The sequence below is a fragment of the Nothobranchius furzeri genome, chromosome 17 (genome assembly GCF_043380555.1).
Source record: "Nothobranchius furzeri strain GRZ-AD chromosome 17, NfurGRZ-RIMD1, whole genome shotgun sequence".
Lineage (NCBI taxonomy): Eukaryota > Metazoa > Chordata > Actinopteri > Cyprinodontiformes > Nothobranchiidae > Nothobranchius > Nothobranchius furzeri.
The window spans coordinates 37,435,495-37,463,260 of record NC_091757.1 but is presented as its reverse complement, the minus strand read 5'-3'; the positions used below and the strand labels follow the sequence as shown (position 1 = coordinate 37,463,260).

General features: G+C 42.1%; 1 protein-coding gene across 3 annotated transcripts in view; it reads right to left on the bottom strand.

The window, feature by feature from the left end:
* LOC107393710 (tetratricopeptide repeat protein 28) overlaps positions 1 to 27,215 on the bottom strand; it is a 264,696-nt gene extending 237,481 nt beyond the window's left edge. For 2 of the 3 annotated variants that reach the window (XM_054731384.2, XM_054731385.2), the window contains exons 1-3: positions 27,104 to 27,215; positions 23,679 to 23,806; positions 4,648 to 4,947 (exon numbers count right to left, since the gene is read on the bottom strand). In XM_054731384.2, coding sequence (XP_054587359.2) covers positions 4,648 to 4,947; positions 23,679 to 23,795 — 417 coding nt within the window. In that variant the 5' untranslated portion in view covers positions 23,796 to 23,806; positions 27,104 to 27,215. Of the gene's footprint in view, positions 1 to 4,647; positions 4,948 to 7,939; positions 8,130 to 23,678; positions 23,807 to 27,103 lie in introns of those variants that run through there. The other variant, XM_054731386.2, reaches the window with a different exon arrangement.
* Positions 27,216 to 27,766: the final 551 nt, after the last annotated feature.

Genomic DNA, 27,766 nt, shown 5'->3' with positions numbered 1-27,766 from the left:
GCAACTGTTATTTTTGGTCATAAATATTATAATGAATCAATCATTTTCCCTCCAGTTTTTTCCTGCTCATTTTCTTTACGATGCTCCTGTCACTCCTGCAGATGAATTAGCTTAGTTGTTTTTGTTTGCTTGTTTTGTCCCGTGTTCATTCCTAGGAGAGGAAAATTACAGAACAATATTTTTTAACCAATTAGATCAATTTCAGCTAGAGGTCTGGATAAATATAAAACTCAACAGGCAAAGGCGTAAGTGTTTTTACACAAATGATATTTAGTCACTTTCTCTATAATGTTACTCAATCATGTCATATATGTGAAAACTTTTCAATTACATTCATTAAAAGTTGTAGATTAACTTTTTTGCATCACATCTTTGCTAAAAACTTTCCCTCGTAAGCTAATTTTTGCTAATTAATCCATAAAAATCTTTTAAAATATAGAAAATGGACTAATTCATATACTGATCGCATAAAAATACTGTACAGCTGTGGCTCTAATATAGTATGTATGTCAGTTTGTCTTTTGTGTATGTTGGAAACATTTAAGTGCCTTGGTAAATAACTGAATATAGCAACTTAACTCAATGGTAACAGAACAAAATCAGAAGCAAATATTTCTTTCCCCATGAGCAGGAATCGTAACTAAACATTTGTAGCTTTGGCACTGCTATGGCACAGGACAGAAATAAAAACTGAACATGAAATAAATCTCCAATGTTAATATTTATTTTCTAGCTAGTATTAGCGTTGCAGAACCGGATATTCTGTAGATGTAGTGTTGGTCGTCCTGCCACCGTGTTATAAAGGAGAAAAAATATTGTTCCTATTTTGTTGTGTTTTTCATGAGCAGCGGTAATGTGTCTGTGATTGTTAATTTGTTTATGTTTATGTTTATGTATTTAGCAGAAGCTTTTGTCCAAAGCGACTTACAAGTGATAATCGGCATATTGCCCTTGAGGCTAACAACAACAACAACAACAACTCGACATCAGTCATGGAGAGTAGGGAACAAGGAGTGGACGGTAGAGAGGGGGGGACGGGTGCAGGCAGGGTGCTAGTTAAGAAGATGCTCTCTAAAGAGCAGGGTCTTCAGGAGTTCCTTGAAAATTGAGAAGGAAGCTCCTGTTCTGGTAGTGCTTGGAAGGTCATTCCACATTTGTGGAACGATGCATGAGAAGAGTCTGGATTGTCCTGAGCGTGGTGTAGGCACTGCTAGCCGACGATTCTGTGATTACCGGAGCACAATAAGCATTTCAAATTGTATTTTTTGAACAGCATTTTATATGAATTAGAAAAAATAAATTTACCTGCAACTTGGTCTTTAATGAAGCGTGTTCTCAAGTATAAAAAGGCATACATGATTTCACATCATTGTAGCTGTTTCAATTCAATTCAATTCAAACATACTTTATTAATCCCAGAGGGAAATTGATTGCTGTAGTAGCTCAGAATAATAATAGTAATCAAGTCATCAAAGAGTTATTGTATATTACAATGGCTGTTGGCAGGAAGGATCTTCAGTAGCGGTCAGTGTTGCAGCGAAACTGAAGAAGCCTCTGACTGAAGACACTCTTCCGTTGTCGGACAGTCTTGTGAAGAGAATGCTCAGGGTCGTCCATAATCATTCTCTTCACAAGACTGTCCAACGTTCACTGCAAAGTCTACCACTACTTTAGTCCACATTTATCCTTTTACAGGTCATAAAAACAATATGATTATCTTCCTCATTGGCTGCTAATTTGGTAAATTCCTTCACATTTTTATGTTTTAGGGGATCTTAGATGAAGGACAAGAAATGAAGGCACTCATAGGAAAGAAAACATGTTTCTTTACACATACCGAGATGCACGCTGGTTTAACGGACTGTCATACCAACAGGGAGGCATTACACCCGAGTGGTTTTCATCTACATGAAAAGCAGAGCATGGCTCACAGTGGCAAAGAGCTCTTCAAATCAAAACCATACAGAGAATCTTTTCTTCATGTACAGCAACAAAATCCATTGTCATCCCCCTGCAAGACAAGAAACCGAAGCTTTCTGCACCATCAGGGTGTCAGCCTCCACTCCCAGCACAAACACATAATACGGTGCTGCTGTAATTAAAGCCCCCTTTCTCCACATGCTGTGACCTTTTCCTGAGCAAACACTCATTGTCTCAGTTTAAGCCAGGGCCCGTCCACTGGGATGTAATGGACATTTTGTGTTGATTTAAATAAATATTATATTGTGAAGTAAAATTTGTGTTGAAATCCCGTTTAAATAAAAAATTGAAAAGTGATGGATCATTGCTAGTAGTAGGGATGTAAGAAAATATCGATATGGCAATATATCGTATTGTATCGTCTCCCCTGTATCGTGATACGTATCATATTGCTAGAATTTCACCAATACACATCCCTAACTAGTAGGGTTCATTTGTATATAAGAATTAGGGAGCCTGAATACCCCTGATAAACATCATCATGGCCCATAATCTGAAGCTATGCAAATGCTGTTCCCCCCGCGACACTGCAGCTCCAGTTCCCTGGAAACCCTCCTGTCAGTGCCAGAGAATGAGAGTGATAGCAGAGAGAGCTGTTTGTTCAACATGTCACTGGAACAGCGGCGCTGAAATGAAGGGACCAGATGGAGGAGCCGAACTGACTGGGGTTCAGTCTACAAACAGTCCAATCCTCTCGCTCAGTCGCTCATGTGGATCTTACAGGCACTTGACCCAAACCAAACAACTTCAGAGCCACTGCGCTAACTGCAAACGGATGCTGAAAGCTTTTCCATCACTGATAAATGGCACACACCTAGACGCCTGAAATGGCAGCGTTCCTTTTGTAGTTCAAAATTAATAAAGCACAGGAAGAGGAGCTGGTCACACACCGCGGATTTTGTTTCCCTCCTACGCCCGACTCAGACGCCAGAAGTGTGCAGCTCTTTGTTGACGAAACAACGCTCTATTTTGTCCTCATTTGAGCTTTTTACATTCAGTGAGAAAAAGAGGCAAGAAGGGCCTAAAGCTGTCTTGGGTCATTTAACTGCACGTATTCTCTTTCTTCTCTCAGAATGTGTTTTTTGGCAGTTAAAAGTGCAAAGAGCTGACAGATTAGACAGGGAGTTCCTTTATAGGCTGGCTGTGGGCTTCAGGAGAGTGGGCTGCTCGCCGGAGCTTGGGGCGGCAACACCACGCCTGTCACTGGTTGATGGGCCGGTGCAGAAGTGCAGTCATAGGGAGGTATGATTGATGATATTATGTACTCACACACACACAACAGACTATCTGAATGCCAGCACACTCCTGCGATTTAATCCCTTTTCCTTCATCAAACATCCAGACACAGCAGATGGACTGCACAACACCAAGCCTCTCTTTTCTCCAGGCCAAAAGCAGACCTCCATCACTAACAGGTTCTCTCAGCCTACGTTTATGGAATAGAAGACATAAAACATATATAATCCAGATGGATTACTCAAACGGATGTAAACAGACAAAATTACATACAAGAAATAATTAACAAGTATGGTAAAGACTAAATAATGTCTCAAATTTGCCACGTATAAAAAGTTTGGCTTTTTTTTGGCTCCTCTAAATTTAGAAAAAGCTCTGGGAAATTCATTGAGCTGAGTGTATTTTTTAAATGATGCAACAAAAATGCTTATCTTGGACAAGAGTGACCCCTAGTGTTGATTTAGTCATTAGACGCAAATATCAGTCCCAGGATCTGATAATCCTTTTGCCACATGTCACAAGGTAAAGCACACAGGTCAAGCTACATGCTGACACAAAGTCTGATAATCCACATTTGAGTTTGTGAGTTGAAGGTGTCAGAGAGTAAATCCAGAGCTACACCGCTTAGATTAGACCAACCATCCCCCAATCACACCACAAAGACTTCATTGTACTCAAACAGCACATAAAAAAGCAAAATATAAGTAATAATATAGTTTGGTTTCACAGCCATTGAGAAGAGGCGAAATCTTACTAAAATTGTCTTTTTTATGTTAATGCAAAGGAACAGACATGGCAACTTGAATTATGGTTAGAATAAATGTTACACAGCGTTATATAACCCGGAGTGAGAAAACCTACATGAGTGCGTGTAGACGTGCAGCCCCAGATCAAAGAAGAGGTGGCCACTGATGCATCATGGTAGCGACAAATTATCATCGATACCACTCCACCACATAATCATCAATCTCTCACTTGAAAGACAAAAGTATCCTTCCATGCTAAATTGTGAAATCGATGCATTTCTATCACTGGGAGGAATTGGTCTTCCAGTGATCTCTGCGGGTGAGTAATGTGAAATCTATCACAGGTTAGCGCTCGTGGCCCAGACAAGATCAAAGACAAGAGCTAAGAAAAGTTTGTATTGATCAGCCGCCACAGGAATGCCGCTGAGGAGTGGAAGTGTGATTGGAATTTGAAGCGGTTTAAACCGAAGATAAATCATCAGTTACTTCTAGTGCAACTCTGACATAACTCAGGTGATTTAACATCAAAGAATTTCTCTGGAAATGTAGAATTTCTTTTCATTTAAAAGTCTCCTTTTGAAATATTTTAAGAAAATTATCATCTTAGAATTTATGCACTTATTTTTGCAAAAATGTTCCTTTCTAAGCTCAGAGCTCAGAGTTTGAAGAGTTAACGTACACTCACCTTCGGCCACTTGGGATTAAGCTCACAGGCTTTCTCGGCGTCATCCAGAGCTGCTTGGTGTTGGCCCAGTTTGAGAAAAGCTGCTGAGCGGTTACTGTACAGGATGCAGTTCTGAGGGTCGGCTTGCAGCGCGTCGCCGTACAAACGGACAGCCTCCTGGAAGTCACCTCTCTGACACGCCTCGTTGCTCTGCTGCACTTTCTCCATGAACTGGGCCTTGCTGAGAGCGTACCCCGCCCTGTCGTCTCCGGAAGCGCGCTGGGCCGGTCTCCCCACAGTCCGAGAGCCGAAGACTGAAATCTGAAGAAAGGGTCGAGAAAGAAAAAAAAAGTGTGTGCCATTCACCCATCCCGCTTCCATCTGAAGCAAAGTATTATCAGAGACGCAGCAGCTCTTTAGCTGCTAAATAAATGTCACCCTTCAGAGCTGCAAATGAAACATCATTCTTATGAGCTGACCTCATTTCCAGACCATGGCTATAACTGAGCTAGTGTCTTTGTTCCACTTTGTTCCATTTTTCTGTTGTGGCATCATTAATATCTGATGTAAACATTTTAGTTAAACCTAAAACAGGAAGGCTGGAGTCGTATTTTCTGCTTTCAAACCACAGATTGCCACAGTGACACAGCATATCAGGCCTAGCACAGACATCATACACACAGGCATGACATGGACTGGTGCTGCCTACTGGAGCTGGCGTCGCAGCGGGCCGCCATGTTGGATGGGTCTCCATTCGCCCCCAGTGCATTTATTTTTACTGAGGAAGGTGTTTAGCCAACAAAAAACACATTATGCTTTTTCACAAAAATCAGACATATGGCATAGCATGATAATAAAAATATAATTAAATTAAATTAATGCAAATAAATGAAATAATAAAATTCCAACAGGTAGGCTAGGGAAGTCACTAGTAATCCCACGTGATCTGTTTTCAATAGTACGCCGGTTGTTGCAACCATAGGCTGCACAAAAAACGGGCATAGTTGCTCACTCTGAGTTGATTCCAGTTTGGTTTGGAGAGTAAAGAACCCATCCAATATGGCGGCAACACTGTTACACCCTCCATCGCCCAATGGCGCATCTACGTGTTCATGTCTATGAGGCCCAGTTAAAATCCTACTCTAATTAACCTTTTATAATAACAAAAAGCTAAGTTGTACCCTTTTTTTTTTTTGTCTTAAAGAAGATTTGAATCAAGAAGGTGAATCTCTGCTACAACAAATGGTGGCAGCGGGGGATTGCCCAGGTTCTGGTTCTGTGGAACAAAGCTGAGGACAAAATCAATTGCCATGGCATAAAATAGCCCTACTAAGTGAGAAAAGCCATGCAACTCCAGAGCAAATATCCATGAGGGGAGATTTATGATTTATGCTTTGTTAAGCAGAAATATTAGGGCCTGACTACGGTCGGATAAAACATATGACCCGAAGTGTGGCTTTGACAACAGTGGTGGGTCTGTTTGGTGCTGAAACAGCAGTAGCAGGGCAAAAAAGACGACCCAGCTTGTTGAGTTTATAAAACTGGAGATAAAGTGTGTACAGTAGCACACTGTTGCTTTGCAGCGAGAAAGTCCTGGGTTCAAACCCTAACCGTTCTGCGTGGGGCTTGTATGTTCTCCATTTGCCTGGGTGGGTTCTCTTTGGGTACTCCAGCTTCCTCCCACAGTCCAAAAAAGTCCTTAGGTGGGAGTGTGTGTGCACTTGTTTGTCCTGCATGTCTCTGTGTTGCCCTGCGATGGACTGGCAGCCTGTCCAGAGTGTACCCTGCCTGTCTGCCCAGTGACTGCTGGAGATAGGCACCAGCCCCCTGCAGGTTTTCATAATGGATGGATGGATTATGTTCCAGGGAAGTGAGACATTACAGCATCAGAGTGTAGTTAAAGCAGATCACAGGGACATTGTTATTGTCAGAACTATATTTCTGGATCAAAGGAAAGTGTCACAACGCCTCATCATCCGTGAATCTTTACTATCTAGTGAAGATATGAGAGTAAATCACAATTTTCTGCAACAGCTCTTAAACTACTCCCTGCTAGGTGGCTTCTGCACATGAAGGGCTACTTTAGTGCAAAGGTAATAATCAGACGATTATTAGTATCTCCTGCTACATGGTTGATACTCGTTTTTTCAAAGCCAGGAAGTATTTCACTTCCAATAACTATTGTTTCAAAACAAAGCCACCAAAATTTGACATGGCAGAAAGAAAACAGGTAAGTAGAGCAAAACTGAATTGTGTATAATTTCCAATAATCTGATCAACCCTGGTTCAGACTCAGGCCTGCTTTGTGGGTTTCAGCAACAGTCATGGCTGCAGCTCTTCACCAATCTGCAGGAGATGGTAAATAGACATCTGGTAATCTCTTCTGACCAATACTGACTCACTAATTACACCATGTAGGGGAGTGGTGTGAGGAATGAACACTGACAGTTTGATCTGTTTTACTGAAACAAAACAAAATCCAACTCAGGCTTTCTCAGACCAGAGTCCACTTTACCTCTCACCACACCTCCTCCAACTGAATTCTGGGATATGGCAGGCTTGGTAATTGCTTCCAGAGGCCCACAGAGGAGAACCAAGCAAAATGAGGGCTTTGGAGATCAAGTCGGTTCACCATTAGAGACAAAACGTTTGAATTGCAGTTTGAGTTATTTGATTTCTGGCAAAATCTTGGATGTACATCTCCTTAATGTTTATTAAACGGTTTGATTTCTAAGTTAACATACAATGGTTTTGCATAGACGAAAATCTGAATTATAAATAATGTTGCCATATGTAGTCAGCAGGAAGAAGGGTTTGGTGCTAGAACACCTTGGGTGTACTGTCTTCCACCATGACTGTGCAATGTGTCAGCAGAATGATTCATTAGTAGTGCTTTTCAGGCTCAAAATCATGCTACTATATCTTGTTTTCTCGTGAATGTGCAGCAGCAGCACAGTGGAGGCTGCCTCATGCATGTGGGCAAAGGAAGATCATGAGTTTGCAGAAAGAGGACACGTTTCCAAACGGGATCAAAAAGTGGAGACAGAATTAATACTTCTATTTGGAAATGTGCAACATAGACCATCCTCTTTGTGTTTTATGAAGAATATTGCTTTATCTCACTTCTGCAAGATCACACTTAAGTTTGGAGAGCCCAAACATCTATCACGAAGATGTGAAAACAAAACATGGATTATTTTATGCGCTCATTTCCCTCTCAGGAGCGGCATCAAAGGGGCCAATAAAACGAGCCCAAAAGTTCCAAACTGACAGCTTGCGTGACACAAAAAGCTGCTTTTGAAAACGTGTTTACCTTTTCTTTCAGAGTCGCTTGTTTCTCCATCCTGTATGACTGTATGTGCGAAAGCTTTTCATCTCATCACAGGCTTGTAGCGGACTTCTTGGGTCGGATTTTTGCGCATCGAGAAAAGCTCCGTTTGCGGCCAGTGAAAAAAGTCCACTTTGATAACTCAACAAACGCAAAGGAAAGCCGCAAAGAGTGCTATGTGCTATGTGACGCTCGGTAGAAAGTTTCCTCAAGGAAAGAGCGCCATGTTGTCAAATCTTTTCCTTTTTTTTTCTTTTTTCTCTTCACTTATTTCCTCTGCCTGTTGCCATTGCGGACCGGGGAGCGCGCGCGCGCACACACACACACACACACACACACACACACACACACACACACACACACACACACACGGTGCCTGAAAGCTCTGTGGAAGTCAAGAGACCGTGGGAAGAGGGGGTGCTGAGGGCGCTGCAGCACCCCCACATGGATGACACGTGACACACATGCTGAAATTCTTGATTTAAATTTTTTACATTTGTTAGTTTACTAGTTTATCATTCTATGGATTATTGAGAACAAAAATAAATTTTAAAAGATTAGATCCCTGAGATAAAATAAGCACAAGATAAAGAAGATGAAAGACCCTCTGATCCCCACAGCCTAAAACTACAAATGATGCTGAATAATTTTGTGCTGCTGAAACCATCCATCTGTGATCAAACAGAATTAAATAATTCTAAAAGTTAAATAACGTTTTGAAGAGAGGTATAAAATAATTTTAGAGCAAAGATCAAAAACCTAAAAAGGTCCCTTTTCACCTCAAACTGGTAAATTATTCAACTCTCATTGAAAAATATTTGTTTTCTGTGGTGTTTATTATTTTGCTCAGTTATTTATTTATTTATTTATTTCACAACATGTACTAGACCCTAACCCAACCGAACCGTCTTTATCAACATCATGAATTTCATTGTGGGGCAGTTTTGATCTGTTGTCTAAAGCTGTGGTTCCCAAACTTTTTTCCTTATAAGGAAAATCCTTGCCTGTGTCCAGAATGCCAAACCCCAACATTTACAAACTTTACACAGACATGCAAAGGTATAACTTATAGAGCTTGAATTATACTGTAGGGCGTGTTGTTGGTATTTTATTACGTCAATATAACAAGTATAATTCTGCTAACATTACATCCTCAGCACAGACAATCTTGTGGGGACCCCCTTGGCTAATCAGCGTGATTAGATGTTTCTTCAGCCAGTTCCACTACGTTGTGCAGAGGGAATCAGCTGAAAGGGAACAGCGGGGTTTGTTGGGGGTTTATTTAGTTTATCATAAAAGGAAAAAAATGGGAGTTAATTTTTTCTACTTCATATTTTCACAATGTTATACATAAATTTAAACATGTTAAAGTTCCCACTAAATATTTTGTTAGCAAGCTAAATATTTAATTTAGTTAAAATGTTTATTTACAAACTAAATATTTTGATCAGATCTACATATTTAGTTTATAAAATAAATATTAATTTTTGAACTAAATGTTTAGTTTGAAAACTAAATATTTAGGTCTGACTTAAATGGTTAGTTTGTAAACAAAATTATTTAGCTCTATATTTGATTTGGAGAGCTGCACATTAGCGCAGTGATTAGCGCTGTTACCTTGGAGCAGGAAGGTCCTGGGTTCACATCCCAGCCTGGGATCCTTCTGCAAGGTGTTTGCATGTTCTCCCTGTGCATGCGTGAGTTCTCTCTGGGTACTCCAGCTTCCTCCCACAGTTCAAAAACATGACTGTCAGATTTATTGGTCTGTCTAAATTATGTGAGTGTGTGTGTGTGTGTGTGCTTGGTTGTTTGTCCTGTGTGTCTCTGTGTTGCCCTGTAATTAACTGGCAACCTGTCCAGGGTGGACCCCACCTTCATTGACTCTTCGAGATAATCACAAGCCCTCTCGTGACCCTGCAAGGACAAGCAGGTATAGAAAATGGATGGACGGATAATTTATTTGGAAAGATTTAGCTCCAAATTTAATATTTATTTTTCCAATATAAATATTTAGATCCCAGATAAACATTTGTTTTGGGCCAAACCTAAATAATGAGTTTGAAAAGTAAATGTTTAGCTTCAAAATAGGTGTTTAGCTGGGATCTAAATATATATTTAGAAAAATAATTTGGAGCTAACTATTTTAAACTCAATTATTTAGCTCCAAATTAAATATTTAGTTGTTAAATAACATGGTGGAATTATGACGTTGAAAAATGAACTCTAATATTTTTCACCGATAAGCCAAAAAAACTGTTGATGAATTATAACTGTTTGAATTTACAAATGGCACCCCATAACTGCATGGGTGCCACTGTGGATTCCATGGCGGTCCCACAGGAAATTGCACACAATATGTGATGTCTATGGCCCAATCCCAATACTCACACTTCCACACTAGCACCCTTCAATCGAGTGACCCCGACTGCATCTATGCAGACTTGGGTGAAGTGCATTACCCACAATCCATTGCTGCAGGAGAACAGGCTCAAGTTCCTTTTCTGAAAATATGCATTTTCTAATGAAATAGTTCATTTGAGGATGCTCTAAAACTTTTAGACAAAGCAACAGTGAATGTAAAAAATATTTTAAATGATTGTTAGATTATTTGTTTGAAAGTTGTTAATACATTTTTTTTAAGTATCACAAGGAACCCGCATCCCGGCATGCATTGCAATCAATGATGCAATGTTCCCTCCCTGTCTCAATTTGGCAATTATTTGCACTCGTGTCCCACTCTAAGCCTTACTGCACACTTTCTTCAAGTGCACTTTGCTGAAGAACACAGAGCAAGTTTTTGGATTGGGCTTCAGACTAGAAAAATATCAGATCATACACCCTCTGGCGGCCACAGAATAAAACTAAATAGCCGGCCCATATGCCAGAATGCATCAAAAAGGTTTTACTTTGTAACATGCCAAATGGGTCAATTTTCACCTATATATTGATCAACATAATAACCTTTCATCTACAGAAATAAATCTATTTTCTGTTTGGCAATATTCTTACAGAAGTCAACATTCTTCACTCTGAATAAGTGAAGACTCCGTGACTTTTACAACTCATAATCTTATATAATCATATGTGATGAATGAACCAGATGTTTAAATGAAATGTTTGAATAATCTTTGCTTAAATCAATGAATTTGAAGTGAATATTGCTCTTTCAATAATTTACATTTATATCACAAATCACTATGTGTTTAATTTAACAAGTTAATCATGGTTTAAACTCATACACATTACAATGAGATACTAAGGGACTTTACGGAGTTTTGAATTTTTATGCTCGCGATTGCCCCCTCAGGCCAAAAGCGTAAGGCAGCTTCAATAGGAGGCTCGTGCACGAGGTGCGCGTGCTGTACGTGCACACTCCTTAACGACAATAACAGCTGAGACTAAGCTGAGAGCTGACAGTCCCTTGTGTGTGTGTGTGTGTGTGTGTGTGTGTGTGTGTGTGTGTGTGTGTGTGTGTGTGTGTGTGTGTGTGTGTGTGTGTGTGTGTGTGTGTGTGTGTGTGTGTGTGTGTGTGTGTGTGTGTGTGTGTGTGGCCCGGAGGACAGAGGACAGGAGAACGCGCAGCTAATTAATTAAATAATTGGTTCTGTACTTTTCTCCTCAGCACAGCCGACAAAGGTTTAAGATGGGTCAGCTCTCCTGCGTGCTCAGATCATTCCCTTCCCTTGCTTGAAAAATTGTTCCAAAAGCAAAGTTGAACCCACATCTTTTTTATCTGTGAATTGAATGTCATTCAGCGAGTCTCAAATAAAAATTTGGGCATCTTACTGTAAAAAAATATATCATTAATGTAAAAAAGAAACAACAATGTTCACATCCAACCCAGGTCTTCTGCACGAAAGCCCGAAATCTTACAAGGCAAGCTAAACCGCCAGTGATGTCTCCTGTATCTGTATCATTTATATCCTTGATCACAGCTGAAAGAACGTTCAAAGAACGGTTCGGAGGGCTATGCCTGAGCGTGAACGCGCATGAAGCAGCCTGCTCGACCCGAGCAGCTCTCTTCTTCTGTGATTTTACAGAAAAACAGGCAATCACAATAAAAATGCCAGGGCTCATTCTACAGGACCAGGGCATTGCAGGAGAATGTATGAAGAAGAAATTTATTATTTCTATACATGTTTTGGTTGTCAAACTTCCATAATGCCCCTTTAAGGTTAAAATGCACCTCACATAAGAGTTTTGATCATTCTCATTCACAAAGTGTTAAAAACCTTTTGTATCTGAGGAGGGCGTGGCTTTCTGGGGGATGTTGGAAAATACTCAGAAACGTGTCAAATTCTTATTTGCCAAACTTAGTCAGAACTCATAACAAAGTAGTTTAATAAAACAAGAATTATTTCCCGAGTAATTCAGTTTGCAGCTAACTCCTGATTCGGCCAAATCGGGAAAGACACCTCATTTGAAACAAACTCCTTTGACCTCCTGTCAAAGCCTCTGCAACGCTGCGGCTGATACCAGACAACCGGCTCTCAAATGGGCCATTCCCATCTGTACCGGTTCGGCCCGGGCCAGGTAACGTAGGTTGTTAAGAGCCGAGCAAACATCAACCTTAGACGCAAATAAGCATTCCAGCTTCCTGCCTTCACCTCGAGGGATCTCAAGACAGGACAGGTCCTATCGGAACTGGGTTCCTGATATCAGAGGTTCACTCCACCGGCAGTGACCCGCGAGACCCCCGGATCAAACGAGAACCTCCACACCAAGGGTGCATAAACTTGGCACGACAGATTGCATCTGATGCTGTTTTTAATAACCAACTCTCTAGTTCAGAACCAAACAAATTCTTTTACATCCAGACTTCACAATTTCTCTCAGATACAAAGAACGGTTGCTACAACATCTAGCTTCCATCACAACACCTCACATCCACCACATAACATCTCATTATTCATATCTTGTCATGTATAAATTGTTAGTTTAGGAAAAATAATTTAATTCATTTCATAAACTATTTACTGACTCTGTCTGAATTAATACAAAGTGTGTTTATGGTCCCTAAAGAAGTAAAGAATCCTAGAATCTTCTGATTAAACATTCAAAGATCAATCAGATAGACATTTCAAATTTATACAGAATAATCACATCTTATTGGTCATAATTAATATGTTTTAATTGCTACAACTTTAAATTCAAATTATTTAATGGTTTCAATTAAAATTATATTGCACTAAACTTTAAACTTCATTAAATTATTAAAATTTAGAGGGATTACATTTTAAACTCTCTTTTAAACTCTTAATTTTCACACTAAACCAAGTTTAAAGCTAAGCCTGTTGCACCAAACCTTTAAACTTTGATCTAGGAATAATTTTAAACCAGCTAATGAGGATGCTTAACTTTAGTATGTATTTTTAGGTATCTAGCCAAGTGATTCTTCCAAGAAAATGGATCAACAGGCTCAGTCCACCTGAATTAAATGATTAAGGTGAATTTCTGGTCATTGCCTGGTTCACCATATCCATTTTAGAGCTTTTTATTCAGAAAACTTTGCATTGTGAAGCCATTCAAACCAGTTGCCTCCTGTTCCGACCATCGACCATGAGGCGAGACGATGGGCGAGATCTTATTTACATACCAGCGCCCCGATTAACAACGGGCTCGGTCGATTACGCTTTGGTCCTGCTTGCCTTTGATAAAAAGAAAAAAGTTAGCCGCAGGTCATAATTTCATTTCGAACCTCTGGGTAGTTAATAAGGAAACCATGGAAACACTCCTGCAGCTCATTTACGTCGCTGGGAACTGCGCGCACGCGCGCTAGCACCGGGTCAACGTCAGCGTCTGCGTGCACGCGCGCTAGCACTACAACTGTCATTGACATATAAAGGAACGACGCAGCTCCACATACCACGTGACTCCTACGTAAGCTCATTTACATATTAGGAGGCGTGCGTCGTCTTAAGCTTATATTCTTCTGACGTCATCAAAGCGCAGAATCTATAGACCTAAGACCTGAGAACACATCATTCATAGGCACTTTGTCTAGAAGAGAGAAGCTTGTTTTTTGACTCCCACAAGACGAATTAAAATGGCAAAATCCACACAGGAATGTTTGGATAATTCTACTTTCAGAATTAAGGAAGGTATTTCTGTTGCAAGCAGATCAAATGTTTACCAAATCCAAAAAGTATCACATTACAGGAAGTTTTGTCAGATTGCTGAGTGCCGAAATGAGAGAACAGGTGAAATTTTGGCAATAAAATTTGCCACAAACATGTTTTATTCTCAAAATAAGAGAGAGGCGACAATATTGAAACAACTGAAAAGTTTAAATCTCCACAAAAGCAATATTGTCAACTTTTCTGAGTGTTTTTCATACCAAGACAGGACCTGCTTGGTCTATGAGAAACTGGATTCAACCTTTCTGGAATTAGTTTTAGCAGCAAATGGGAGACCTGTTCACCTTATTGAGATCAGAGCTATTGCATATCAAATGTTAGTTGCTCTAACGGCTCTGAAAAACTCTGGATTCACTCACGCTAATATAAAGCCAGAAAATATAATGACTACGGATGGACTCTCACATCAGTATGGTGTCAAATTGATTGGTTTTTCCAACTCTGCAAAGACATCTGACTTATGTGACTTAAAGATCCCATTAGATTGTGGTTACACCGCACCAGAGGTGTACCTGGATTGTCCACTAGACGAAAGCCTTGATATCTGGAGCCTTGGATGTACGTTAGCTTTTCTGTTCTTAGGGCAACACATGAGCCCTGTGGACTGCGAATATCAGTACATGAGGTTTATCGTAGATGTCTTGGGCCAGCCGGGAAATGAACTACTGGGAAAAGGATGTCATAGTCGTCGGTTTTTTAAACAAGTGAAGCAGGGGTCTGATTACGTTTGGAGACTCCAGACTCCGAATGAATTTGAAGAAATAACCGGAAGTGATGTTAAGAAAACAGATTGCAATAATTTAACTGATTTAAGTGACTTTCTGTTTAAATCCAGTCAACCAGAGCCAATAGATTATGATGACACAGAGGCTTTTATCGACCTTCTCAGGAAGATGTTAAACGTGGACCCAGCTCTTAGGATCAAACCAGCGGATGCTTTAAATCACCCATTTATTACAATGAAGCATCTACGTTATATCTCAGATGAATTTTATTTAACAGAATCCCAAAGAATTATGAAGGAATGCCAACACAGAGAACAAGAAAACACGTATAGTTCTCTTTTCACTCCTAACAGCAACAGAGAACAGACCCCAGACCTGGATTTTAGTAAGGAGGGAAAGAGAAATTCCTCACATTTAGTTCAGACCAAAACCAGAACAGGAACCAGTAGCATTGAAACAAAGGCTGAAAAGAAAAACACGCCACACTCTGACCCCAGGAAGAGTTCACCTAATGATGAGAAATTCAGTCAGTTGTTTAGCAGTGAAAATTTTGAAGGAGCTAATTCAGAGGACTCAAAGATGGACCTGTCTATCAAATGTGAAACTGATTTCTCAAACACAGGCGAAGGGTCATACTCAGCTGACTCAGATAGCACCCCTTCAACATTAACGCCTGGTATGATAATTACGGGGAATTCAAAGGTTTACAATGTAGAGGAAATTCTTGGTTCTGGGACGTTTGGAGAGGTGGCCAGGTGCTGCATAGAGGGACAAGATAAGGTGGTAGCTTTGAAAGTAACGAGTGGAAAGTATGAAAACGCATTTTTAAATGAAGTTGAAACGTTACAACTTCTAAACAAACTGACAAATTTCAAACACTACTTCATCAAATGTAATGACAGTTTCACCTATCAAGGCTTTTTATGTCAGGAATTCGAGCTTTTGGATCAAACTTTGCTTGATTATTTGAAAAAAAGAGGTGACCCTTTTAAGGTGGCTGAAATCAGAGCGATTGCCCAGCAGATGTTAGTAGCTCTTAGTGCTTTAAAACATCTTGGTATTACTCACACTGATGTGAAACTTGATAATATCATGCTTGTAAATCATGACGCACAACCATTCAGAGTGAAGCTGATTGATTTTGGGTTGGCTTTTGAGACTGAATGTTTACCAGAGAATGTTGTCTTTCAGAATTTAAAAACCAGAGCTCCAGAGATAACTCTAGGTCTACCACGAGATGAAGCTATAGACACTTGGAGTCTTGGCTGTCTCTTGTCTGCTCTGTTTCTTGATTGTCATCTGTTCCCATATGAAAACGAATACGACAACCTGAGAATAATTATGAAGCTCCTTGGTCAACCTGACAAAAAACTACTGGACGAGGGGACTCTAGTCTCAGACTATTTCATAAAAGGTAAGAACGGGTCTGAATGCTCTTGGAGATTTAAAACCCTGAAACAATACGAAAAGAAGAGAGGAGCTGTGTCTAAGATGGCACACGCAGCCTATGATGATTTAACAACGCTGGATAACTTGTTTTTCCAACGAAACACCAACAACTCAACTGAAAATGAAGATATTAAAGCTTTTCTTGACCTCGTGAAGAAAATGTTAACAGTGGATCCATCAAACCGGATTCTCCCAGCTGATGCTCTAAAACACCCTTTCATCACGATGGAGCATCTTAATGGCGCTTCAGATGAACATTATGTGAGAAACGCTCGTAAATTAATGAAAAATGTCCAACCAGAGAAATTTCCTTCAGATGGTGAAACTGAAATCAGCGAACGCCCTGCCCCCAGTCAGGTGCCAAGTGTTCAGACAAACTTAGATAGATCTTTACCAAAGGCAGAATTCGATAAATCGGCATCCAGTACAGTACAGTGTTGTTTAAAAGAAAGCAAAGGAGGAAAAGTTACAGAGAAAACTTCTATTGACACCAGAGAGAAGAATGAGTTACTTAGTTTCTTGAAGAATGAAGAAGCAATGTGTAGCAAAAAGTCATTAGAGAAAACCAGCACAGTAAACACAGAAGAACTGCATATGGATAATCTTTCATCAGACCAATCTACAGGTTGGGAAACATTTTCCTCAGACACAGATGACACACACTCAACTGACTCAGAAAGCTTATCTTCAAAACTAATCCCAGGTAAGATGATTGAAGGCTTTCCAAAGGTTTATATTGTAGAACAAGTACTTGGATCTGGGGCATATGGAGCGGTGGCCAGGTGCCGAATACAGGAAACAAATGAGGTCGTAGCTTTGAAAATAACACGTGTAAGCGATTACATCAGTTTTTTCAGTGAGATTAAAGTATTAGAACGTCTGAACGAAGTCACACAATACGATAGCTATTTTATCAGATTGAACAACAGTTTCGCCTTTCAAGGCTTTTTATATCAGGAATTCGAGCTTTTGGATAAAGATTTGTGTGAGTTTGTGGAGAACAAAGGTGGTTCTTTAAAGGTGGCTGAAATCAGAGCGATTGCCCAGCAGATCTTAGTAGCACTTAGTGCTTTAAAACATCTTGGTATTACTCATGCAGATGTGAAACTTGATAATATCATGCTTGTAAATCATAAAGCACAACCATTCAGAGTGAAGCTGATTGATTTTGGGTTTGCTTGTGAGACTGAAACTTTAGAACAAAAGGGTAGCATTCAGAATTTGGCATACAGAGCTCCAGAGATAACTCTTGGTCTACCACGAGATGAAGCGATAGACACTTGGAGTCTTGGCTGTCTCTTGTCTACTCTGTTTCTTAGACATTCATTGTTCCCTTACGACAACGAATACGATAATCTGGGAATAATTATGAAGTTCCTTGGTCAACCTGACAAAAAACTACTGGACAAGGGGACTCGAGTCTCAAAATATTTCATAAAAGATAAGAAAGGGTTTAAACATTCTTGGAGATTTAAAACCATCTACCAATACCTACACCAAGAGAAGAAAGGAGTGGGGTCTAGGAAGGCAAACTCAATCTATGATCGTTTCACATCCCTTGAGGACTTGTTTTTCTCAAAAACCAAAAAATCTACTGAAAAGGAAGATATCAAAGCTTTTCTTGACCTCGTGAAAAAACTGTTAACAGTGGATCCAGCAAAGCGCATTCTCCCAGCTGATGCTCTTAAACACCCTTTTATCACAATGGAGCATCTTGATGGCGCTTCAGATAAACGTTATGTGAGAATAGCTCGTGAAATAATGAAAAATTTCCAACCAGGAAACATCCCTCCACACGATGAAATTGAAATTCCCAAACGTCCAAGTACAAAAGAATTTGTGAAAATGTTTCTCAAAAAACAGAAAGGAATAAAACCTTCTGATGCCAAAAGAAATACAGGCCTTACAAAGATTAAGAACTTCTTCATCGAAAAGTTCCACGTCGTCAACCTCTGCATGTCTAAATTCTGGTAGTTTAGTATATATGTAGAACTTGTTTTAATTATATTATTTTACAAAATTAGTACCAAAAATGGGGCTGCATGAGGACACACTTAGTCAAAGCAAGAAGATTGCAGATTCAGATTTCACCTGTGACTTCTCTTACGTAGTTAACATGTTCTCCCCATGCATGTGTGGGTTTTCTCTGGGTGCTCCAGTTCCCCCCACAAACACCAAAAACATAGCAGGTTAGGTTTATTAGTGTATTTGAATTATCCCTAGGTGTGAGTGAGTTAGTCACATGCCCAGGATGTCTTATGTCTCTTACCTGGTGACTGCTAGAGGCGGCACCAGCTCATTCAGATAGTGAGTTATTTTCTGCTAGACTAAAGATACTTTTAATTACTCCTGTAGACACTAAGGAAAGCTAGGGAGACATTTCAGCTGTTAGATTCACCCCTTCTTTCCATCGGCCATGAAAGTAGTCACATAATGTAATGGTGACGTTTTAACCACAAACTCATTTCCAACTGGAAGCTATTCTGACGCTAATCGAGAGCGACAGAGCTCCACACAGCTGATCCTGTGACGTCAAAAAAAAAATCACAGGAGAATCGGAACACCACACGTGATTTCAGAAGTCCACACAAAGGCAAGGCAGCTTTATTCGTATAGCCCCTTACAGCGGTATAAATCCAACCAAAGTGTTTCACATAAATTAAAACATTAAAAAACAATACACAAGATAAAAATGCATCAAAACTAAAGCTTAAGAACAAACACTATAAAGACTCTCATGCTGAGTTAAAAGCCAAATCATAAAAATAGGTTTTCAAAAGGGATTTACAACCAGACTGAAGAGGCCGACCTAATGCTCAAAAGCAGCACATGCCACATGATTTTTTTATTTTTTTTATTTTTATTTTTTTTTGCAGTTGCAAGTTCTTCATTCCCCTTGAATACAGTTAAAATTTCTTCACATCTGTTTACACAAAAACAAATGACTTCTGATCTGTACGCAAAACATTATTATTAGTGGGCTGTGGTTTGAAAGTTTGGCATCAACCACCTCAGATATTTGGTGTATAATGTAAAATTCTACACCTTTATTATAAATTACATTTTTTAATCAGGATTGTGATGTGTTTTAATTGATCTGCTGATCTGTTGAAAGTGACAACTTGTTTTTGTAGTTTTACCAAAAAAACACAAGAGGGTGACACCAGATTTTTAACTATTTTCAACCTAGCATTTATGTTATTTACACCATCATTTCTATTGACCTAACTTTTGAGCTATTATATCTATTTGATTTTCCTCCTTAATCTGATCACTAGAAATTGATAAAAAAAATATCAAATCATTAAGGTTAAAACATGTTTTGAAATCCATTCTGCATCTTTACATGTACTATTTTGTGTAGTTGTTATTTACATAATTTATTTGGGTGTCAAAATACCCAAATAAATTATGTAAATAACAACTACACAAAATAGTGATTTTATTGATAGTTCAAGTTTTGTAAAACATGAAGATTGGTAAAATAAAAATGAAGATCAGAACATGTACAGAACAAAACAGACTGTACAAACTATTTTTAAACATGAAAAACAAACTAGCTGAAGGCAAGGAAATTCATGGAAGGGGAAACTATGCCCCGATTCCTATGAATTGCTGTCTGTAAAAGCTTCCACACAGGGACACAATCCTAGAGAAGATCGGAACATGTACAGAACAAAACAGACAACAGTTTTAAGCATGGAAAATAGAAAAAAAAACTAAATAAGCTGAGAGGCAAGGAAATTAACGGGGAAACTACACCCCCGTCCCATAAATTGCTGTCTGTAACAGCTCCCACACAGTGTGCGCTGTTCAATTGCCTTTCCTGAAAAGATAACAAATGCCTGAGACCAGGCACTCTCCTCCCCCCAACAGCAATACAAAAGGGTAGGCTTTGTTGGCCCCAGCCTCCAATTGGAACTCCACCATATTTGTTCCATTCTATAAAAAAAAGGGGGGGGGGGGGGGGGGTGTACATAAATAAAAAATATATATGAAAGTATTTATACTTAAAGGTGTAACAACAGCTCCTCCTTGAACCGTCACCTTATCGTGGTGGAGGAGTTTGAGTGCCCTAATGATCCTAGGAGCTATGTTGTCTGGGGCACTTAGTGCCCCTGGTAGGGTCTCCCATGACAAATTGGTCTTAGGTGAAGGGTGAGACAAAGAACGGTTCGAAGGATCTTTCATGGCGGTTAAAACGAAGAGTCGGAGTACCCGGCCCGGAGGGTTACCGGGGTCCCACCCTGGAGCCAGGCCTGGGGTTGGGGCCCGTGAGCGAGCGCCTGGTGGCCGGGCTTTCGCCCATGGGGCCTGGCCGGGCCCAGCCCGAACCGGATACATGGGCTCGTCCAACTGTGGACCCACCACCCGCAGGAAGAACATGAAGGGTCCGGTGCAATGCGAATCGGGTGGCAGACCAAGGCAGGAGCCTTGGCGGTCCAATCCCCGGACAAGAAAACTAGTTTTTGGGACATGGAACGTCACCTCGCTGGCGGGGAAGGAGCCGGAGCTTGTGGCAGAGGTTGAGCGGTACCGGCTAGATATAGTCGGACTCACCTCGACACATTGCATTGGCTCTGGAACCCGAGACCTGGAGAGGGGTTGGACACTCTACTTTGCTGGAGTTGCTCCGGGTGAGAGGCGGAGGGCTGGGGTTGGCTTTTTGTTAGCCCCGAGACTCTCTGCCTGTGTGTTGGGGTTTACCCCGGGGGACAAGAGGGTAGCTTCCTTGCGCCTTCGGGTCGGGGAACGGGTCCTGACTGTTGTTTGTGCTTATGGGCCAAATATCAGTTCAGAGTACCCACCCTTTTTGGAGTCCCTGGGACAAGTGCTAGATAGTGCTCCATCAGGGGACTCCATTGTCCTGCTGGGGGACTTCAATGCTCACGTGGGCAATGACAGCTTGACCTGGAGGGGTGTGATTGGGAGGAACGGCCCACCTAATCTGAACTCGAGCGGTGTTTTGTTATTGGACTTCTGTGCAAGCCGCAGTTTGGCCATAACGAACACCATGTTCGAACATAAGGATGCCCACCGGTACACTTGGTACCAGGGCAGCCTAGGTCACAGGTCGATGATAGATTTTGTAGTCGTATCATCTGACCTGCGGCCGTATGTTTTGGACACCCGAGTGAAGAGAGGGGCGGAGCTGTCAACTGATCACCACCTGGTGGTGAGTTGGATCAGATGGCAAGGGAACATGCCGCGTAGACCTGGCAGACCCAAACGCATAGTGAGGGTCTGCTGGGAACGCCTGGCAGAAGAACCTGTCAAGACGGTCTTCAACTCCCACCTCCGGCAGAGCTTTGACCACGTCCCGAGAGCAGTGGGGGACATTGAGTCCGAGTGGGCCTTGTTCCACTCTGCGATTGTCGAGGCGGCTGTTGCTAGCTGTGGTCGTAAGGTGGCCGGTGCCAGTCGTGGTGGCAACCCCCGTACCCGCTGGTGGACACCAGAGGTTCGGGGAGCCGTCAGGCTGAAGAAGGAGGCCTACAGGGCGTGGCTGGTCTGTGGGTCTCCGGAGGCAGCAGACAGGTACCGGATAGCCAAGCGGGGTGCAGCAGTGGCAGTTGCCGAGGCAAAATCTCGGGCGTGGGAGGAGTTTGGTGAGGCCATGGAGAAAGACTATCGATCGGCTCCAAAGAGGTTCTGGCAAACTGTCCGGCGCCTCAGGAGAGGAAGGCAGCAACTCGCTCACACTGTTTACAGTGGGGATGGGGAGCTGCTGACGTCAACTGAGGCTATAGTCGGACGGTGGAAGGAATACTTTGAGGAGCTCCTCAATCCCACCAATGCGCATTCCGAGGAGGAACCAGAGCTGGGAGGCCTGGGGATGGACTGTCCGATCTCGGGGGCAGAAGTTGCTGAGGTAGTCAAACAACTACACAGCGGCGGAGCCCCGGGGGCGGATGAGGTTCGTCCTGGGTATCTCAAGGCTATGGATGTTGTAGGGCTGTCATGGTTGACACGTCTCTACAACATTGCGTGGTCATCGGGGGCAGTTCCTAGGGAGTGGCAGACCGGGGTGGTGGTCCCCATCTTTAAGAAGGGTGACCTGAGGGTGTGTTCCAACTATAGGGGGATCACACTCCTCAGCCTCCCTGGAAAGGTCTACGCCAAGGTACTGGAGAGGAGGGTCCGATCGATAGTTGAATCTCAGATAGAGGAGGAGCAATGTGGTTTTCGTCCTGGCCGTGGAACTGTGGACCAGCTCTATACCCTTGCAAGGGTGATGGAGGGGGCATGGGAGTTTGCCCAACCAATCCACATGTGCTTTGTGGATTTGGAGAAGGCTTATGACCGTGTCCCCAGGGGCACCCTGTGGGGGACGCTCCAGGAGTATGGGGTGGGTGGCTTTCTGTTAAGGGCCATTCAGTCCCTTTACCAGAGGAGCGTGAGTTTGGTCCGCATAGCCGGTAGTAAGTCGGACCTGTTCCCAGTGAGGGTTGGACTCCGCCAGGGCTGCCCTTTGTCACCGGTTCTGTTCATCACTTTTATGGACAGAATTTCTAGACGCAGCCGTGTTGTGGAGTGTGTCGAGTTTGGTGGCAGGAGAATCTCGTCTCTGCTTTTTGCGGATGATGTGGTCCTCCTAGCTTCATCCAGCTCTGACCTTCAGCTCTTGCTGGGTAGGTTCGCGGCCGAATGTGAAGCGGCTGGGATGAGGATCAGCACCTCGAAATCTGAGACCATGGTTCTCGACCGGAAAAGGGTGGCTTGCTACCTCCGGGTCGGGGGAGAGGTCCTACCTCAAGTGGAGGAGTTTAAGTATCTCGGGGTCTTGTTCACGAGTGAGGGTAGGAGGGATCGGGAGATCAACAGGTGGATTGGTTCGGCGTCTGCAGTGATGCGGACGCTGAGCCGATCTGTCGTGGGGAAGAGGGAGCTGAGCCAGAAAGCCAGGCTCTCGATTTACCGGTCGATCTACGTCCCAATCCTCACCTATGGTCATGAGCTTTGGGTAATGACCGAAAGAACGAGATTGCGGATACAAGCGGCCGAAATTAGTTTCCTCCGTAGGGTGGCCGGGCTCAGCCTTAGAGATAGGGTGAGGAGCTCGGACATTCGGGAGGGACTCGGAGTAGAACCGCTGCTCCTCCGGATCGAAAGGAGCCAGTTGAGGTGGTTTGGGCATCTGGTCAGGATGCCTCCTGGACGCCTCCCCGGGGAGGTGTTTCGGGCATGTCCTGCCGGCAGAAGGCCCCCGGGTCGACCCAGGACACGTTGGAGAGGTTACATCTCCAATCTGGTCCGGGAACGCCTTGGGGTCCTGCCGGAGGAGCTGGTGGACAAGGCCGGGGAGAGGACGGCCTGGAGCTCCCTAATTGGGATGCTGCCCCCGCGACCCGGACCCGGATAAGCGGAGGAAGACGGTGTAACAACAACAAGTTCAACAAAATATTTACTTACTGATCTTATTTCGAGGAATGCCCGTCTGGCTTCCTCCAATGTGTGCCGAACTGCTTTGCGGCCTACTTTGTAGACTGAGGAGGGCAGAAGTTTTGCCAGGGTCATCAGGGCCAGCATTCCTTTTCCATCTATACAATTAGAAACAGAATGTGAATTAATGGCAAAGATTAGATCTAGCAGTGCGTGGCCACTGCTATACTATCAGCCTGGGGCCTCATTTATAAATCTTTGTTTAGAATTCTTACTAGGCCTGAGACGATTACAAATTTTGCTGGACGACATATTGTCCGACAAATTATTGACAATAAACGATATTATTGTCAACATCATTGAGACCAAAATAACCACATATGTAATATTAATTTATTACATAAAGAAAAAAGATTTTGCTAACTTCTGACACCAGCCCCTAGGGGATGGGGGTGGAACTGCAATTTTGTCACTTCCTGTTTTGCTTCGTATCCAGACCTGAATTATGGGGGCTTGCTCAGAACAGACAAGCTATACCTGGTTAGAAATTATTGTCACGTTTATCATGGAGGAGTCTCAGTAGGGACAAAAAAAAAACATTTATCTGATAAAGCTAAAAAAGTAAAGAACCTCTGATCACAATAGCAGTAAAATTAGAGTAAACATCGGGAGTTTTGTGAATCACGAGAGCTCAGAGACAAATAAGGATTCAAATTGGATGCACACCGATAACCCCTTGCACTTGTAACTAAATGAAACAGTGAGTGATATCACTGATTAGCACCAAAAATAATCCACATTACTATTAACAACATTACATTTAACATAAGTTTAATTCTATCAAAGTATATGATAATTTTATCCATTCAGAGCACGAAAGCAGCTGCGTGATGAAAAATGTGGTGTTCAATGACCAGAAGAAGCTCTGTTATTTCCAGTGCTCTGTAAGACAACAAAACCCAGTAAATAAAGTTGTGGTGGAGGAATTCTGTCGTGTTTTTCAGTGTTGGGAGTTTAGTAACGGCTATTTTAAGTGCGGTAAGTGCTTATTTTCTTTTGTTTCTATTCTGCTTCACCAGCAACTCTTCTACTTTTACTAATGCTGTTTGTTTTGGATGGCATCTGCTGATGTCATTTCCTACTGAGTTACAACCAATGAGCATGAGTTAAACAAAAGTTCTGCTCAGGAACTTCACCGACATTCTGAGAACAGGTACTAAACAGTTCCTAAAAATGGCCCGGAAAATGGTCATTCAGATGGCCCAGTCAAGTGGAGTCACATACATGCTGGGAAGTTCCTGTAAATTTACCCTGAAGGGTAAACGGGCTTAGCTCATTAACTGTAGCTAGGAGCACTCGCAGCATCACCACTTTGTTAAATAAAAAATTGGAGGAAAATATTACACACATAGTCAGTGTGCAGGAGAATAGCCTTCCACATTCAGCACAGATTTAATGGCAGCATACAGAACTTGTGAAATGTTGGCATTTGCATGTACAAGGTTGGAATAATAAGCTATGTTTGCAGATTTAACAAGCTCTTGGAAAGATTTCCAACTTTTGCAGGGATTCCCAAAGTGTGGTGTGCGCGAGCTGCCGCTAGGGGGTGCGCGAGGTGAAAAGTGTAATGGCTGCGGAGCTCAGAGAAGTCTGTCATATGTCACCATTAGCGTAGAAACTCATTTGTGGGTGGGCTTAAGAAAAAGTAAGTGGGCACAATAAATGTAATTGAAAACAAGTATATTTTTGCGCGTGCGTGTCCTCCACATGTGCCCTAGCTTCATAATAATGCGCCGAGCTTCAGCACTCTGGCCTGCGCACGCCGATGTTATTTGATCATTTTTAACAGTGTTGGAGGAATCTGAAGGTGGCGAGTCATTCTGGCAGATTGTAATTAACACCTGTCTCATGCAGGTGTTCTGACATTGTAAACCTCACACACAGAACATTGTGGATGTAACAAAATAACAAGAAATGATTCCCATTCAGGCTATTGACAGCGCGCTGAAGATCTGAAGTTCAGAGTGCGTCTGTCAGAGGTCAGACGTGTTCCAGCGGAACCACGGCTCACGGGTGCACATGTGAGCACATCTGGGCTGGGCAGAAGTCATTTTACAACATTGGTTTAAATAGCGCCAATAACGAGACGCGGTGACTTGAGCGGCTGTGCCGCGCGCGCGCACACACACACACACAGATTCAATAAGCGCGCACGCTGTTTTAACTCCGGCGCGCCGTCAGACTGAAGGCAGAAATGAACGCTGCCTCCACCGTGATAAAAACTTTTAAGAGGTTATTTTTCATTCAAGGTCAAATTAAGATATTAGCTTCTGGGATGAGTCGGGTCCGCTACAGCCAGTGACTCCTCATGAACCTGACCACATCTCATGTTACTGCAGCATTTGTTATTCCAGTCCGCATGGCAGCAGATCGCAGATTCAGCCACACCATAAAACAGCAATAAGTCGGTCTGAGGCAAAAGTGAACCTCATGGCTTTATCTTTTCCATCTTTTCCCCTATAGACATTTGATTACGCACAAGTAGGTGATCAGCTCAGGTTTACACAGAGCAGAAGGAAGGAGAGAGCTCTGGCCACAGGTTAAACGTTCCAACTTTAAGAAAACCGTTAAATTGCATTTTTATGTGCTACCTGGGCACTCTAAATATTTATTTAAAATGAAATCAAAGGAAATTGTAATGGTATCGAATATTAATTACTATTTAAAAAATGAAAGTGATGGTGAATTTTTTTTAACCCTGTCTGTTTAGCTTGACATCTGATATATATATATAGAGCCATGCCCTGATGTGGGGACTGTGGGGGTGCGTCGACATGGTCGGGACATAGAAGGGGGTGCGCGGCTAAATAAGTTTGGGAAGGGAATTGCCTTAGAGCAATTAGAAATACATGCAGCATGTCCTTTTTCCACTTTCTCCCTCTCTTCCTGCATTCTTCCCTCCCTGCAGCCCAGGTGCATTTAGGTGACCACAAATTAGCAGCTTCAAATTTTTCTCCCAGTATGACAGAAGGAGCATTAAATGTGGCGATAACCACTATAAATTTGGCCATGTGGTAAGTTGCAGCTACACTGGGGGAGAGGAGATTTTGTTGTGACGTAATATATGCGACGTCTGATTTGTAGTAATTTATTACCAACTTTTACAAGCTGATAAATCTCAAAGTATGTGACAAACAGAGTTGAAACACACATCATTATTTATCATTTAAATTGAAGTACAACATATGTGATTCAGGGCTTAAGGCAAAGCGGACCAGAAAATAGCTCCCATAGCTCCATTCACTTCCATTCATTTTTTTCTTTGGTCCAAGGATCCATATGCCGACTGGAAGGGGAAGATTGCAGTTTTGCAATTATGACTAACTGAAGTAACACTCTGCAGTTGTGCCTCTCCACTGATAAATATTGACTAATTGTACTGTGTGATCACATACCCGGAGTTGTTAATACACGGGTTGCTGACCGCGATGGAGCTGTTGACACCGTCCCTTGTCTATGTGGTGTTCCTCCTTGCCTCCTGTTGGTTTATTTCTTTAATAAACCTTGGGCGAAATCAAACACACAGAGGTGAGAGCATAATATTGTCCTGATTAACTCTGCAGAGGGAGAAAGATGCGAAGAAGCAAATACGATACACACCCAGGCTTAGTTCACACGATCTCAAGAGAACTTCCGCTCTCTCAGGTCTTTTTATTAGACACACAAGTAACGCACACACATCACATTCCTGAGACAGTCAGGTGGAAAGTTGTTTTCATGTAGGGAGTAAAGCAACTGCCCAAACTCCCTCACGCAGGGACAGGTGCTTTCAACATCCTGAGTAGAACCGGCTGTTTACAGAGGAGTGAACCAGATAAAAAGGCCCAGTGTGTTCTAGGGAGGTCATCCTGCACTCTGTTGAGTCGGGAGACTGGCACAAGGTAAAACTTACATTTAATGAAGCAACAGCTGTACGATAAGAAAAACAGTTATAATATCAGCAATCAATTTTTATCTATCATTCCCCCCCTGTAAATGCATGTTATTCCCCTGTAACAGACAGCATAATAAAAACAGTAGTAATAATAAAAAATAATGTAATTAATGTAAAAATTAAT